The sequence below is a fragment of the Pteronotus mesoamericanus genome, unplaced genomic scaffold (genome assembly GCF_021234165.1).
Source record: "Pteronotus mesoamericanus isolate MK-2021 breed Mesoamerican mustached bat unplaced genomic scaffold, CSHL_Meso_final scaffold_21, whole genome shotgun sequence".
NCBI lineage: Eukaryota > Metazoa > Chordata > Mammalia > Chiroptera > Mormoopidae > Pteronotus > Pteronotus mesoamericanus.
The window spans coordinates 11,596,711-11,612,240 of NW_026555310.1; the positions used below are offsets into that span (position 1 = coordinate 11,596,711).

The window sequence follows — 15,530 nt, forward strand, 5'->3', positions numbered from 1 at the left end:
AGAGATTTTAAGTGATAATTTACTTGTAGCACTTTAGATAAAACACAATGGAAGACTGGGATATTAAAATAACTCCTGGCAACTCTTTGAACCCCGTAACTCATATTCTGAAGTTAAAACTCTCCGTGCTATAGAGAAACAAAGAACATGCTGTGTTATATAATCAAGGAATAAATCAAATTTTGTGTTTAACTATACATACAAGCATGGTGGTCACAGGCAAATAATCCCCCAAACAACTCTAGAATAATTTATTATACTGTAATTTGTTGAATCAAATATTCCCTAAACCAGGACAAGTTATTATTTTCCAAATCATTTCACTATACTCCTTTTCATTATAACTAATAATAACCTCTTTGTTTAGAGCAGAGCTAAACAATGGAGTACAATTACATTAGATGGAATATTTTTTTCCATTTTAAAATGTCTAATTTAGGCTCTTTTTAACACGCTTCAAATAAATAATTCAAGATTGATTTTCTCTTCGAAAATTACCCATTGAGCTCATGATGCTTAAAGTAAGATAAGCAAAAGCACAGAAATAAAAGTAACTCAATCTCCTCATCGAGTGTTTTTATATCTTTCTTGGATTAATTATTAATTCCCTCCATTTAGTTTCCAATGTTCAGTTGCAGTCTTAGCTGCTAAGAGCCATTGTTTCACAGGTGGAGCTGACACATAACCTACAAATCGGACACGGATCTGAGAGAGAGCAGCTGGGTGCTCTGTATTTGCTTTCCGCCCTGCAGGAACTGGAGGTCTTGGCCAAAGAGCGATCCCTTTCAGGGAAGTAAATCACCCTGGGCACAAAGAAGCTTATTTAAGTTTAGGCTCCAGGGCATTTAGCAGTGAACAAACTAGACTTTCTTTTAACAATAAATCATTAAAAAAGAATTTAAAATAATATTTAGGAAAAATACAGAATTACTGAATTAATCGTGAATAAACAATATTTATAATTTTACTGTGAAAGGTTAAAAATAGTGATTTTATTTTTAACTTGCCTTTTGCTATGGTTCCCTGATGTTGTTTATAAGGGTGTTTCTATATTTCAGTCATAGTTCTAAAAAATATTTAAAAAGAAAATCAAGCCAATGCCCTGGCTCTTTTTTCCCCCCTATAAAAAGGAAATAATGCTGCTAATTTTACTTTTAGATTTGAATGTTTCAATAATTGGAATGCAATTACAATAATAGTCTCCCATTATCCATTCACTTTCTTATTTTCAGTTAGCCATGGTCATTTGAGGTGTGAAAATATTACATGGAAAATTCCAGAAATACACAATTTATAAGTTCTCTTTAATTATTATTTATGCTGCCCCAATTTTTCCCCTCTCTCCCTTCTGCCCAACCCACCCCTCAAGTTTTAAATTTCGCTCTGTTCTGAGCAGTATGATGAAACCTCTTGTTGTCCTGCTCGGAATATGAAGCATCCCTTTGTCCAGCGGATCCGCGTGGCACACACTACCCGCCTGCCAGTCGTTGAGTAGCCTTCTTGGTTATCAGATGGACAGTGGTGGTATGGCAGTGCTAGTGTTCAAGTAACCTTTAATTTTTGTAACAGATTCAAAATTGTTATAGAAATAATACTCTAGAGTCTAGAAAACCAACGGTGTTAAAGCCTTACATCTGTTTTTATCCTTTCTCATATATTCTTTCTGAAGAGGTGTTAATAAATAAAACTACATGATATTCATTTATTCAAGTAGGAATAATGCCTTTTAACTCTTAGGAGCTCCTGGTCTGATGGCAGAGCAGACTATTAACACTCCAAATGCATCTACCATCTGCTTTTCCACAGTATGTAAAAATATATACAGAGAGGCCAACATAGTTCACAGTAATATTAATGTCTTAGGAACCTACCAGGCTGAAATTGTATGTTTGTTTATTTTGGCTTTATTCTCAAATGGGAAGTATTTTTAAAAATTTCTTTCACATTTATTTTATTTTCTTTTTTAAAACATTTTATTTGTAATTGTTTTTATTTTTAAATTACAGTTAATATTCAATATTAACTGTGTTAGTTTCAGATGTGCAGCATAGTGGTTAGGTAATCATGTGCTTTACAAATCGGTCCCCCAGATATTTCAAGTATCCACCTGACCCCATGCATAGTTATTTACAATAGAATTGACTACATTCCCTATGCTGTACTTTACATCTCTGTGACTATTCTTTAACTGTCAATTTCTACTTCACTTCATAACTCCTCCAAACAGGAACTTGAAATGTGAGGAGTAAATTTATTAACTTCTCAATGAAATGATAATCTAAAAACAGGTCATATCAGGAAATATTTGCATGGACAAAAAAGAATGCTACAATCTGAAGTAATTGTAACACAATAAAATTACTATGAAGAACTCATACCAAATATGGATCATTTAAATTAAGTAAAAGAATACTTTCTACTTTTCTCTCTCAGTCTATTAAAAACAAAAGCATCTAATACATATGTTAACTTTGTTTTCAAATAAAACAAATTATATTTGATAATGAATTCTCCTAAACCATAATGTGCAAATACCACTGTTGATTTGATCACTACTGCTCTTTTCATTTTAACTTTCAATGACCAGAATCATCGTCTTACCCTTCTTATTTCTTTTTTCTTCTACAAATAATTTTCAGCACCGATTAAGTAATAAAGATAATAATATGAATAAAATCTGATTCCAGTCCCGAAGATGCTTTCTTTAATTTAATAGAAAATAACTATGTGCAACAAATTTAAATTTAATGTTACATATTCTTAATTTGTTAAAGGTTGTTCAATGAATGAAGCTGAATTTAATAAAAGACTCATTTGGAATTTGGAAATTATTTTTACATAGCATACATAATGGGCTGCTTAGATCAACACTTGGGAATAAGTACAGTTGACTCTTGAACATGTGTTTGAACTGAGGAGGTACATTTATATGCACAGTCTTTTTATCTTATAAACAGACAATATAAACTCACAGTATTGATAACTACAGTACAGTACTGTAAATATATTTTCTCATATTTTTCTTAACAACATATTTTTTCTGGAGCTTACTTTATTGTAAGGGTGCAGTATGTAATATATATTATATGCAAAGTATGTGTTAATCAACTGTTTGTTATCAGTAAGCTAAGGCTTCCAATCAGCCATAGACTATTAGTTGTTAAATTTGTGTGGAGTCAAAATTCACATGCAGATTTTCAGCTGTGAGTGCCTTTACCTCCTGCATTGTTCAATGAAATGGTCAATTGTATGTGGAAAAGTTGAATTATCCTCTTATTACAGGAAAGGCCAATAAGTTATTTAGCCTAGGTCACAGTGCTTACATGCAGGGAAGCTGCACTTTTAACTTGGGCCTCCTCATGTCTTAAAAAGTCTATACTCTGCTTCTTTTAATCTATTTTCTTACTAATGAAAGTCATTAGTAACTAAATTAGTAGCTTATTTAGTAAAGTCATTACTAAATACAAAATATGTTATTACCATTCCTCTCCTTTATCAAACATGTCTTAAAAAAATTAAAAATAAAACTAAATGAAATAGCAAAATAGCTTCATTAAACATGAAATTAAAGCTCTATAATTAGTATGTATGTATTGATTCTGGTGTTATGTTATTTTTTTCTATGCCTTCTTAGGTTGATTTGGTAAATAAATAACAAAGCTGTCAAGCCACACATGAATGCACCATCTTGGGATATCAACTCACCAACTATACCTGCAGATCTATTAGTTATGGAGATATGCCCTATAATGACACATTACTTTGAAGGGAGCTTTTGTTATCTCTTTTGTACAGTCAAAATTAAATGGGTTGTAATAAATTACAAACACATCTTTGAATTCTTTATCTGGGACCATCCATTTTATAATGCACTTGTCTGAATCCAAAGAATATATCTAACTGTAGATTGTGGCCTTAACATTAAGTAATCGGACAGATAAGGGCTTGTGTTACATTAGATAATGTCATGTCTTTTGATCAGCATAATGAGGCAGGAGCGACATTTCCATCAAACAAGAACCAAGCTTTATCCCACATAACATATGCTGGCATCTCTTAGAGAGTTGTTATAATGGTACATGACAAGAGAAACATCCCCTGTTTTAGAAAGCGTTTTTGTTTACTCACAAGGATGAAAAAATGTAAGGGTAACGGGGGAAAAGAAGGGGAAGGGTCAAGTCAAGGAACATGTATAAAGGACCCATGGACAAAGCCAAAGTGGGGAAGGATTGAGGGTGGGAGGTGGGGAGTGGGTGGAGTGGGGGAAAGTGGTGGCGGGAAAATGGAGACAACTGTACTTGGACAAGAATAAAGAAAAAAATTTAAAAAAAGAGAAAAATGTAAGGGTCCAATTTTATGTATATCCAATCTTTTGAAAGCAGGATAAAAATAATTAAAGAGAAAGTTGGTTATATTTTAGTATATTAAATATATAATATGATTAGAAATTACATAAAATTATATGATCCTCTATAATGCTTATAAAAACGGAAATATATTGCCAAATATGGTGATCAATTAGAGTACACAATATTTTATAAGCATATTAAAGTAGAATAAGCATTAACAGCAAAACAAATTTTAATAAGCAAATATTATGTACTACACATTAATAACTGCTTTATTTATATTTTTTCATCATAAAAATAAATTTGTAATTTTCATTTAGATGAAGGAACAGAGACACAGAGAGTTTAAGTAGTGTGCCTCTCTCTAATCTGGGCTTTTACATAATGACAACAGGATTCTACCGAAGGTCCAGTGCCCTGGAGCTTCAATACTGCACACTGACTTCCCAGAAAGTGGTTTCAGAGTAAAGTTTTTAGAATTAGAAAGCCCCTGGGTGTGAATCCCAGCTTTTCTTCACATTAGCTGGGTATAATCTAAATAGATTTCTGTGAGGTAGGGATAAAGACCAAGTGTGTGCATTTCTCCCCATGGTTATGTTAAAACAACCACCACCAAATAGTATGTAAGTCATATTTAGCGTCACAATTAAGGATGAAATCTAAGTTTCTGCTAGAACTCTAATAAAGGCTTCTAAATGCATTTTTAAGAGTTTTGCTTGAAGTACTGTCTTTAAGGGAAAAGCCCAATGAATGAGAAGAGGTACCAGGCAGATCAGGATTGAATTCTGAATCTTGCAAGTATTAGTTAAATTAGGTAAACCATTTAGTGTATCTGAAGCTACTGTTCATTAATGAGCATTGGATAGTAATACCTACTTCAAAATAGTATGAGGATTAACAGAAATGTGTGTGAAAATACTCAGTGTAGGTCAGTCTTTTAGTGTTTTCTTTCTTTGTTACAGAATCATCATTTTTTTAATCTGGTAAATTATATGAAATTACATAAAACTTTAAGAGATAGCTTATTGATTGAAGTCCTGTGAGTTACTTGGTTTTAAAAACTAAAAATATTAGAGTAGTTCTATTTAGGAGTTAGGTCAAGGAATTTGGGTAGCAAGAAATGTGGATAAGTGATATTAGCAAAGAAGAATTTTAATGGTAATCTATCATTCATTTAAAATCGTCTCCCCAAATAAACACTGAAAATAAAACTTTGGCAAGGCATAGTATAAAAATAAACTTAGAGAGCCTATGAACTATTCTACTTTTCATAGACATGGAATAATAGGAAAAAAAGAGCTATTATTAGAATCAGAACAATATTTTTGCTTAGTAATGCATGGGAAAAGAAAATAGAGTGAAGTACTTTTTGTACTGCTGACTATTTAAATAGAGCTGGTATTTAGCATAAAAAAGTAAACTTAAATTGAAAAAATGGCCAAGGTTAAGCTGTGATAAAACACATTTAGAGAGACTCCTAATATTAAAAGAATACATTCAAGCTATTTCTCAGAGATGCTATGACTCTTTAATGGCATAGATCTGAGAAGTCCGCATCACATTCTCGTCACTCCTTGGTCACCTTATGCTCGCAGCCCACACCATCCGTCCATGTGCCCATTTAATTGTAAATGTGTCTGAGAGATGCACAAAACTGTGAACCTTCTAAATCATGCTTAATCAAGAGTCTGCCTGGTTAAGATTTACAATTTACATTAAAGTTTATATTCGAAATACCAATTTCCTTTAAGAGGTCGCTGGTGGAATTTGCAGTAGTTTCAATTTACCTCTTCTTCTACATTAATTACATAAAAATGTTTTTAAACTTCATACTTCCTTTTTTTTGTTTTGGACCGTCTTGACATAAAATACACATACCTGTGTCAAGTATACATATACACAGTGTTCAGATGAATCACTTACCTCAGAGCATTACTTCCAAATATCTTCAACCATATATTGAAGCAGCATTGTATTTACAAGCCTTTTAAATTTTAAAAAAGTTTCTTCTACATACCAGCACCATCTGTTCTAATTTTGTTTGATGGTATACTGGGCTCTCCTATACCCAATGTGTTGGTTGCTACCACACGAAATTCATATTCCATCCACGGGATTAAATCCACTGCTTTTGCCGCCTCCATATTTCCTTCAATAATTGGAGGATCTAAACAAAATGAACATTAAATAGAGATCATTTGAATAGTATCACTTTTATGATACCCTATTTTTATTTTACTATTTGGAGAAGATGGCACATATTCCATTGAGTTGAAGTAAAAATAAAAACTAGGAATGACAAACTCTTAAGTTCAAGGGAGTGAGAGGAGAGGTTATTAATAAATAATAAACTAGAAAAAGTAATATGCATAGGAATCATATAATTACTAAGTCTAGGGTGGGAGGTCTGACAAGCTCCCAGGTCATGCCTATGCTGCTTGTCTGCAGGCTACATTTAGAATAGCAAGAGGCTGTATTATCAAGGTAGACTCTAGAAAGGTTTCTGAGACAAAGGTACAATTGGGACAGTTACAATTTTTATGGGCTGCCACTGATGCAGTGTAGAGGTAGTGAATGACTTATTATAGGGCACCTATACAAGCCTGTTGATTAGTTGATTTTTTAGATTTATATGAAAATCATTTGGAGCAGTGATAATAAATGTTATAATAATTCATTAAGATTTATCAAGGACTTCTTAGAATTAATGCTGCTAGATGCTAGATATTAATGGGAAGATTATAAATTATGGGTAGGATACAATCTGAGATTGCTTATTTAATTGAGATATGATAAAAAACATACAACCAGGGCAGGACTATATATTATTTTAAGCTCTCTTAAAATATCTCCACATGTGATATTAGCTAAATTTACCTACACATACATATGCATGTAAGTACCCATACACCACTTACATGGAAAATTTGTTTCTTTAGGCTTGACTATAAGTCGTTATCCTATTAGGGAATGTTTATCTGTAACACAGACCATGAATATGTAGCTTTTTAAAACGTTGTACTCATCTCCACGGTAAATGCTGTCTGCCAGTGTCCAATTTCTACTCTTGAACAAATTCTTACATGGTTCACACTATCCCATGTCTCATTCTGCCACAGTTTTAACCCTCTTGGACATTAATTTTGCCATCTATCCTCTTCTTTTGTTAAGAACTTGTTTTGTATATTTGACATACATTTTTGACTTTCTGATTAAAAGTTTGGTGTGCTTCCCCTCCATTCTGATTCTGCCTCTTTATCTCCTTCACCTTTCCTTAAAGCAACTCAGAATTCACTTGTCTTAGTTCCTATGCATAGAAGCTTCTTTTAGGTAATTGGAAGAGAGAAGGTAAAGGTTTGATCTGTCAAGGGCTTTTCAAAGAGAAAAGGCAAAAATAGAGCTGCTTGTTATTACAATGGGTAGGGTTGGCCTCTCTTCCTTTCCAGGTACCTTGCAATGATTTTGAGCTTCCAGTAAAAGGAGGCTCTAGTGAATTGAATGGTGGGAACCAAAAAGACATGCTTATGTTCAAATAACCAGAACCTATGAATGTGACCTAATTTGAAAAAAAGAGTCTTTGTGAACCCTTTTAAGACTGGAATAAAGTTAAGGATCTTTGGATAAGATCATCCTGGATTATTTAGGCAGGCTCTAAACCTAATGACAAGTGTCCTTATGAGAGAAACACAGAGGAAGGAAACATAGAAGAGGAAGATACAATGTGATGTGGCCACAGGCCAAGGAACATTTGGAGCCATCAGGAGCTGGAAGAAACAAAGACTGGATTGTTTCTCAGGGCACGTGGAGAGGATATAGCCCGACAAACACTTTGATTTTGGACTTCTGGCCTCCAGAACTACGAGAGAGCAAATTTCTGTTGTCTTAAGCCACCAAGTGTGTGATTGTTATGGCAGCCCTAGGAAATTAATATAAAAGTTTAAAGGCAGAAGACGATGGAACTATGAGATTTTGTGATTCCATGAGCTTGGGAGTCCAGGTGAAAAAGTGTGGTAGAAGTCTCAAGGAGGCAGCACGATCCTTGGCCCTGACTGCTGCGCTGCAAAACCCCAGTGCCAATTAAATGCCTGAAGAATGGAAATGTTGGTACTATTCCAAAGGGTCTCTTTTGGCAGGGGCATGGCATTCTCATTATGGTGAAGGCTACACTGGGGCTTTTCCAAGCAATTGGCAGTCAACAAGCATGGGCAGGTGCAGGCTGGGCCAGAACAGGAACAACGAGGTGCATGCGCAGCGGAGGCTGCAGCTGATAGACTGAGTTGAACACATGTGAGGATCCAGAGTGAAAACATGCCCAAACAACAGAAAGATCGGGGATACGTTCAAAGATTAGAAAGTCATACTTGGCTACAGAAAATGCTCAGAGAAACAGTGAGATACAAAGTAGTAAAAGTCAACTGGAGCTATTTTGTGGTAGGCTTTGGATTCCAGAAGAGAAATAGGGCCTGTGACTCTAAAGATAAAGAAAGGAAGACAAAGCAAAAGGCCTTGGAGTTACTACCATGAGATTGAACCCTGTGGGAAACCTGGAACCCAGTCATGCAAATAACTTTTTCAAGAGGGGAAACAGGAGTAGACATTGGGAAGAATGTGCCCTCTGAATGATTGAAAAAGAACATTCTTGCCCTGACGGATGTGGCTCAGTGCGTTGAGTGTTGTCCCACAAACCAAAAGATTGCCTGTTTGATCCCGTCAGGGCACAGGCCTGGGTTGCAGGCCAGGTCCCCAGCTGGGGGCGCACAAGAGGCAACCCGTCAATGTTTCTCCCGCACACTGATGTTTCTCTCCCTCTATTTCTCCCTTCCTTCCTCTCTCTCTAAAACTAACTATAAATAAAATATTTAAAAATAATAATAATAATATTTCCTACCAGGGTGTCTAAAAAGGTGTGAAAACTGTCCTTTTTTAGAGCAAACCCAATTACAGTAGTTTTTGTTAATATACATTAACTTCAGTACTTATGAAAATATAAATATTTAAAACAAACATGCTTTAGTACATATTTATAATATTCTCCCAATAAAATGACCTATGTAAGAAGTAGGGATAAGAACAAGAAAATGACTAATGTTTATCATCTAAAAAATGTGTCTAGGATTTAAAGTGGCTCTTCTATCGGCCTGCTTTCTTTCAGTCAGACTGAGGCAGGGCTTCTGACCCACACCACATGAAGAGAACAGGATTTAAAAGCCTGCTTTCTAACTCAGCGATTTTCTACCTTTTTTTTTTTTTTTAATCTCATGGCACACAAATTAATTACCAAAATTCTGAAGCACACCAAAAAGTGTATTTCTTGCTGATCTGACAAAAATTAGGTGTAAGTTTGACACCATTCACACCATACAGCTGTTGTCTTGGCTGTTTTCATTTTTTTAATTTGACAATCTAAGGGAAAAGAATGCCCCTGACTAAATAGTCAGGTATTGCATGTTTTAAAAATTCTTGCAGCACACGGCAAGCTCCAATCTTGAGGTAGGCAGTCGATATAACGAGTAAGATTGGAATCTCAAGACTGGTGATATCCAATAAAAGGCCCACACAAAATATCTCTTCTGCTTCCTCCCTGTTCATTTGTGGCTATCATTTGAGGACATATACACGTTTTGCTTCTCGTACACAATTTTATAGGTTTTATTCTGAGCTCTAAAAATCCACATTAAAGGATGTGTACCTAATGTACTCTTTTCCCACTCCTTCAGCCCTGGTAGGAACAATTGGACACATTTTATTTTCCCAGCACCACCCACACAGACAGGTTGGGAGCAGAGGTTCTGTTTACTTTGGAAGCAGATTCATGCCTCAAACTAAATGCAGGAGAAAAATAGTCAGGAGAAGAGAGACTTTGAGTCCACTCCCTTCAGCCAAATCCCTCCCAATCTGTTTACTATTCCTGGAGTCAGGAAGAAAGGACAATACTTTGCACAAAAGGAAAGTACTAGGTGTCCGAAATGGGTTCTCAATTTCCAGATTTGTTACTGGGTCAGTTCTGAGTTAGGTCATGTTTTATAGATAATCTCAGTATTAAAAAAATAACCAGACTTTAACTGTATAATTCCTATTAGAGATTTTTCTCCATAAAAAACTAAAATGTTGTTTATTAACCTGATAGGTGTTTAAATCTTGGTTCTACTTCTGAATGTAAATTTCAAGCAAAGGGAAATAGAGCAGAAGACAGACTCCTTATTTTAATACTCAGGTCAAAAAAAACCCCCTTGAGAATGTGTTATTCTAGCAATTACGCATGAGCAGAAATCCACAGATCTATTTGCAAATACCTGAGTCCATAACATCGTAGTAAAAATTTCCTGACTGTTCTTTAGAGGAAAACAGAAGCAAGCCTCATGGGTATGCTAAAGCCAATAATTCACAGTGTTTTAGTTGCCTGACAACCAAGCTGTGGTGCTCTGCCTTCAGGCCACACCAGCTGGCTACTGAGGAGCTCCTGGAACTGTCAGACTGGCCTCAGGACTGGAAAACGGCGCTGGAATCCCACCTGTTCTAGGTTCTTGTAAATTGCCAGGGTTCTGGTATTTCCTTAGGGTGTCAACACAATTAGAACTAGGATCCACCATGTCAATTCAAAACCCAAGCATTTGAGACTACCCAGAAACAATTACCCTCTCAGATGTTCTAACTGAAAAAGCCAGTCTGTGAGAATGGAAATAGGCTTTTCATTGGCTCTGACACAAGGACCTGGTGTTATGTTTGAGGCTGGGGACCCACCCCAGAGATCACGGAGCAGGACTCAGCAGGGAGCCATGGGCATGGCAAAGAACCTTCCAGTGAAAGGAAAGCAATCTTTGCTCTCAGAAGGTGTGATTCACTGATGCTCCTCTCAGGAAAATTTTAATGTAGCCTCTTAAAAACCCATAAATTTATATTTGAAAAAACAACAAAAAGTGAAGCTACAGAAGGGAGAAAATGTAAATTCTAAAAAGTAAATATTCCACAATTAGCCTAGTGTTTTTTGCATGTTTCTTTTAACCTATAAATTTAGCAAATATTTAAAAAGAAAATGCTAACTACTAAGTTAAGATATGGTGGAACAGATACTTATATACTGGTGGTGGAAATAAAAACCGGTTCTACCTTTGTACAGAGTAACATGGTAGTATAGTTTATGAGCTCTGGCATGCTTATACTCCGTAACTTAACGTATAAATGTCTATTATAAAAAAATCTTAAATCCAGAGATTAATGTGTGCAGATGTTAATTGCAGAAGCTTTGTAACAATTCTAGTCTCCCACAAACATAACTTTAAATATAGACCTCATTTTTCTCCTCTTTTAGAAAATATATCCCAGGTTCTCCTAATTGCTCCTCATAGCATGGTTTCAAGGCTCCTTTGTTCTCTGGCCAATACTGTCCCTCCCAACTCCCCCTCCACACACATATATACCCTCCCACACACACAGATTCTATGCGGAAAGTAGCAGTACAGAATCAAACACAGCATTCTAAACGTGACTTTAGCATCTTGCTGTCAAATTTTGGCAATCTATCCCTTAAGAGGTCTGAAAGAATTAAAACTTACAGGAGACTGTTTTAAAGATGTACAGTCTATTCTTTCATATTATTATTCTAATTTTATCCTTGGACAGATGAAATTAGATATCTTGAAAAATAGTTATTGAATACCTTTAATAACTACTTTCATAAAACTGAGTTTCATCTTATACCTTCCTTTTTAGCAGACACCACTATAAATGTAAACCACATGATTTTGATTTCTGTTTTGTTGCAAAAAGTATTTTCTACTTCTACTAGGAAACAGTCACAAGAGAACTTTAATGACTCGGAAAAGAACATAGAAGATAATTTACAAAATAATCATTTTCCAGAATCCATCAGAGAGATGAGTTTGTAAAGAAATCTGATGAACTAAAGCCATCATTGGCACAGCAACAGGGAAATGAAGAAGTGGCCATAGATCTTCATAAGAAGAAAACAGTTTAACTTTTCACACGTATCTAAAAACAGCATGCTAGCATGGCTGGCGTGTTTTGAATCCCTCGGGTTCCACATGGAGAGTCTGCACCCATTGGCTCATTCTTTTTTGTAGACCTTCGCCAAGTGTGCTCAAGATAATTTGGAAGCAAGACAGCAAAGCCAAGAGAGACCTCCCTCTGAGGCTCAGACACTTCCAATCTGCTTAAGTCTAAGGCCAGAGCAGGAAAGCTGAGACCCCACATGCACTCTGGGCCTCACCATGATAGGAGTAAGTGGCCCTCTGTGGCTAGGTGAGTGGTGGGACAGCTGAGAGAGATTGGCCTCCTCTGTGAGGGTCAAGTGTTTTCGGTGTGCTGAGGTCTGGGAAGAGCGCGGGAGAACTGAGAACCACACCCGTGCCCCATGCACGTTGGGCTTTAGTTTAATTATCACACAACAGCTGTCTAGGCAGAAGCTGGGGAGCTGAAAGAACCCTCCCTGAGATCCAAGTGAGAGGAGCCAGCTAAAGTCTGATGCTAAGGCTAAAAACCTCCAGACTGTTGGGAGGGAAGGTTCTGATCCTACACTCATATTGCTTAAAGCCTGAATTAATCTAAATTTAACAGCAAAGCTCAGATCATCTCAAATAAAGATTAGATTGACTCAGCCCCTGAAAGAATGGCATACATTCCCGGGCATAAATAATACATACTTTGGTCTCTACTGTAATTTTACACCAATGCTTGGAAATCAATAAAATATTATCAGGCATATGAGAAAATAAAGAAGTGTGACCCATTATCAAGGAAGAAAAACAAATCAACAGAGGTGACTAAAAGATGGACAGATATTCGATGGTCAGCAGGGACGCTAGAACAATTGTTATAAATATGTAAAAATATAAAGTTGGAAAGACATACAATGTGTATGAAGAAATATGAAATTTCCACTGAACGCTATGTGAATAACGTTAAAAGGAGCCAACTGAAAACCTGGCAGCCTCTCTTTGTTTTCCTATTGTAGATTTAGACATACAGCTTCTTCTTCCCCAATAGCCTTAAAATGTGTTAGTTCCTTGTAGTTTTTTTCACTGTCAAAGCACTAGGATATCTTTAAAAAGTTTAAAAATAGAAAGGCACTTCTGGGTAGATAATAAAATTAATAAAATGTCCAAGTTTTGTTTCATTTAAAAATACGCACAGATTAATTAGACAAATAAAACTCACCAGTCTTTGCATCTTTCCAGTCATCTGACAGACTAGTCTTGGTCTGTATAGTGTATTTAGAAATAGGACTGTGATTGTCTGAACCCCGGCTCCAAGTAAGTGCCACAGAAGTGGCTCTGATGTCTTCTATTCGCAGACCACCTGGAGGGCCTGGAGGGCCTGAAATGAAAATTTGGGTAATGACTCAATGAATATGAACTAGTGAATGAAGCACATATTTCAATACCAATATGTCCTCCTTGCAATTAATCTTTAAAAAAAAATTAAATGCTATCATCAGTATCGCCACATTCTTTTTAAATATAAACCATAAGAAGTGATATTTATTGTTTTCACTAAATAATCTCATTTTTCTCTTTTTAAGAAAAGAAATGTTGTCATTTAAAAGTGGCATTATTATTCAGGATACACATGATACTGTTTGACTCATAAAATGCAGTTGGCATCAATGGGACCCCATACAGATTGTAGCAGAGAGGAAGCGAGTGAACCCTTGCTCCAAGCACCGATCAGAGACAATAGCACAATTCAGTCCAGAAATGAGAACAGTTACTCAAATATTTCATTTTGCCCCAAAATGGAACAAATATGTTTGTATGACCTTAAATATTATAGGTAGTTTATTTTGTATGGAGTAGAAATTTCTGGGAATGATGGTATGTATGAATGTATTATTTTGGGTAATATATTTCTTGTTAGTTTTAGTAATAGGAATAAATAATATTAAATGAAATATTTCTAATTTTATAAAATATAGAAAATAATTGTAAACTCAGAACTATACCAGGATTGCTCTGAAAACATCAAGTTATACAATGAACCCTCTTAGGACAGAAGAATTATTAATGCAGAACATAAAACAAGGTTAAAAATAGAATTGTGTAGATGATTAATAACTCAGTACAAATATTATTCATTTATTCTCTAAACTGAGAGCACTGTGCTGGGTGGTATAAGTTGAAAAGATAAACGAGATGTAACTTCTGGGCTCCAACTAGCTCTTTGTCTTGAAAAGGGTGAAATAAACCAGCAAGCAAGAAACTATAATAGCAAGCAGTAAATGCCATGATACTGCTATACAAAATCCTTATACTTTGCCTCATATTTGTTTATAAAAATGAGAAAAATGTCACTTAATGGCATCCATCATTTACAATGCCAAAGGCGGTCTCTGCTTTTAGATGGCTCCTCCCCTGGAATGGACATCTCAGAAAACTGTATCACTTGTGTTCTTTGCGCCAGGAAGGAGGCCATCCGCAGAGGAATTAGGCATAGGATATAATAGTCAACAATTTGGTAAAGTGGCACCTTTATGTTTCCATATCGAATAGGGTACTAAATGAGGCCTGTTTTTATCTTTTAGCTAAAAGTGAATATCTTCCCATTTATATGTCAGATCAGAGGCTTAGCCTACAGGACGGCTGGCTTCTTTTTCCTCCACACGGGCTTCAGTCTTTGCAAAGGTACAGATGATACCCCACACTTCATCAATTTCTGTGTGACTGATCTCAAGTGGAAAGACGTTTGTGTGTATGTCAACACAAATACAGTACTAGCAATATTAAAATAACACACGACACATCCTATTGATGGTAGTAAATTTTATTATTTGGAAACAAATATAAGAAAGGTAAACTTTTGTAAATATATAATTTGTAATAGTGGATTTATACTTCTTGATAGTAACTAAAAGTAACAATAACACATCATCCAAAATAAATGAAAATAGACACATAAATAATATAGAACACACTTTGAATTTGGAAACAACATAGTACATTTTTTATGTGTAGAAGCTACATTGAAGTACAGTGCTTATTCTTTATCAGAACCAAGAAATTCATTACTTTACATAAAGCATTATCCCAAGTCAGTTACTGAGTGGAATTTCTCAGAGTATTAAAATTAAAAATTAAAAATTAAATAATTAATTTTTAAAAAGAAGAGAAAATCATTCATTCAGATACTTTTTCAGAGCATAAAGGTTTAGCATTCAGAAAATGTTAA

General features: G+C 35.3%; 1 protein-coding gene and 1 long non-coding RNA gene across 5 annotated transcripts in view; one reads left to right on the plus strand and one right to left on the minus strand.

Annotated features, from left to right (window-relative positions):
* CNTN1 (contactin 1) overlaps positions 1 to 15,530 on the minus strand; it is a 309,314-nt gene that overhangs the window by 52,151 nt on the left and 241,633 nt on the right. For all 4 annotated transcript variants that reach the window (XM_054591232.1, XM_054591233.1, XM_054591235.1 and 1 more), the window contains 2 exons: positions 13,524 to 13,682; positions 6,367 to 6,516 (listed from right to left, as the gene is read on the minus strand). In XM_054591232.1, coding sequence (XP_054447207.1) covers positions 6,367 to 6,516; positions 13,524 to 13,682 — 309 coding nt within the window. The remainder of the gene's footprint in view (positions 1 to 6,366; positions 6,517 to 13,523; positions 13,683 to 15,530) is intronic.
* The window catches only part of LOC129084921 (uncharacterized), a 67,790-nt gene that overhangs the window by 8,426 nt on the left and 43,834 nt on the right, over positions 1 to 15,530 (plus strand). The window lies entirely within an intron of this gene.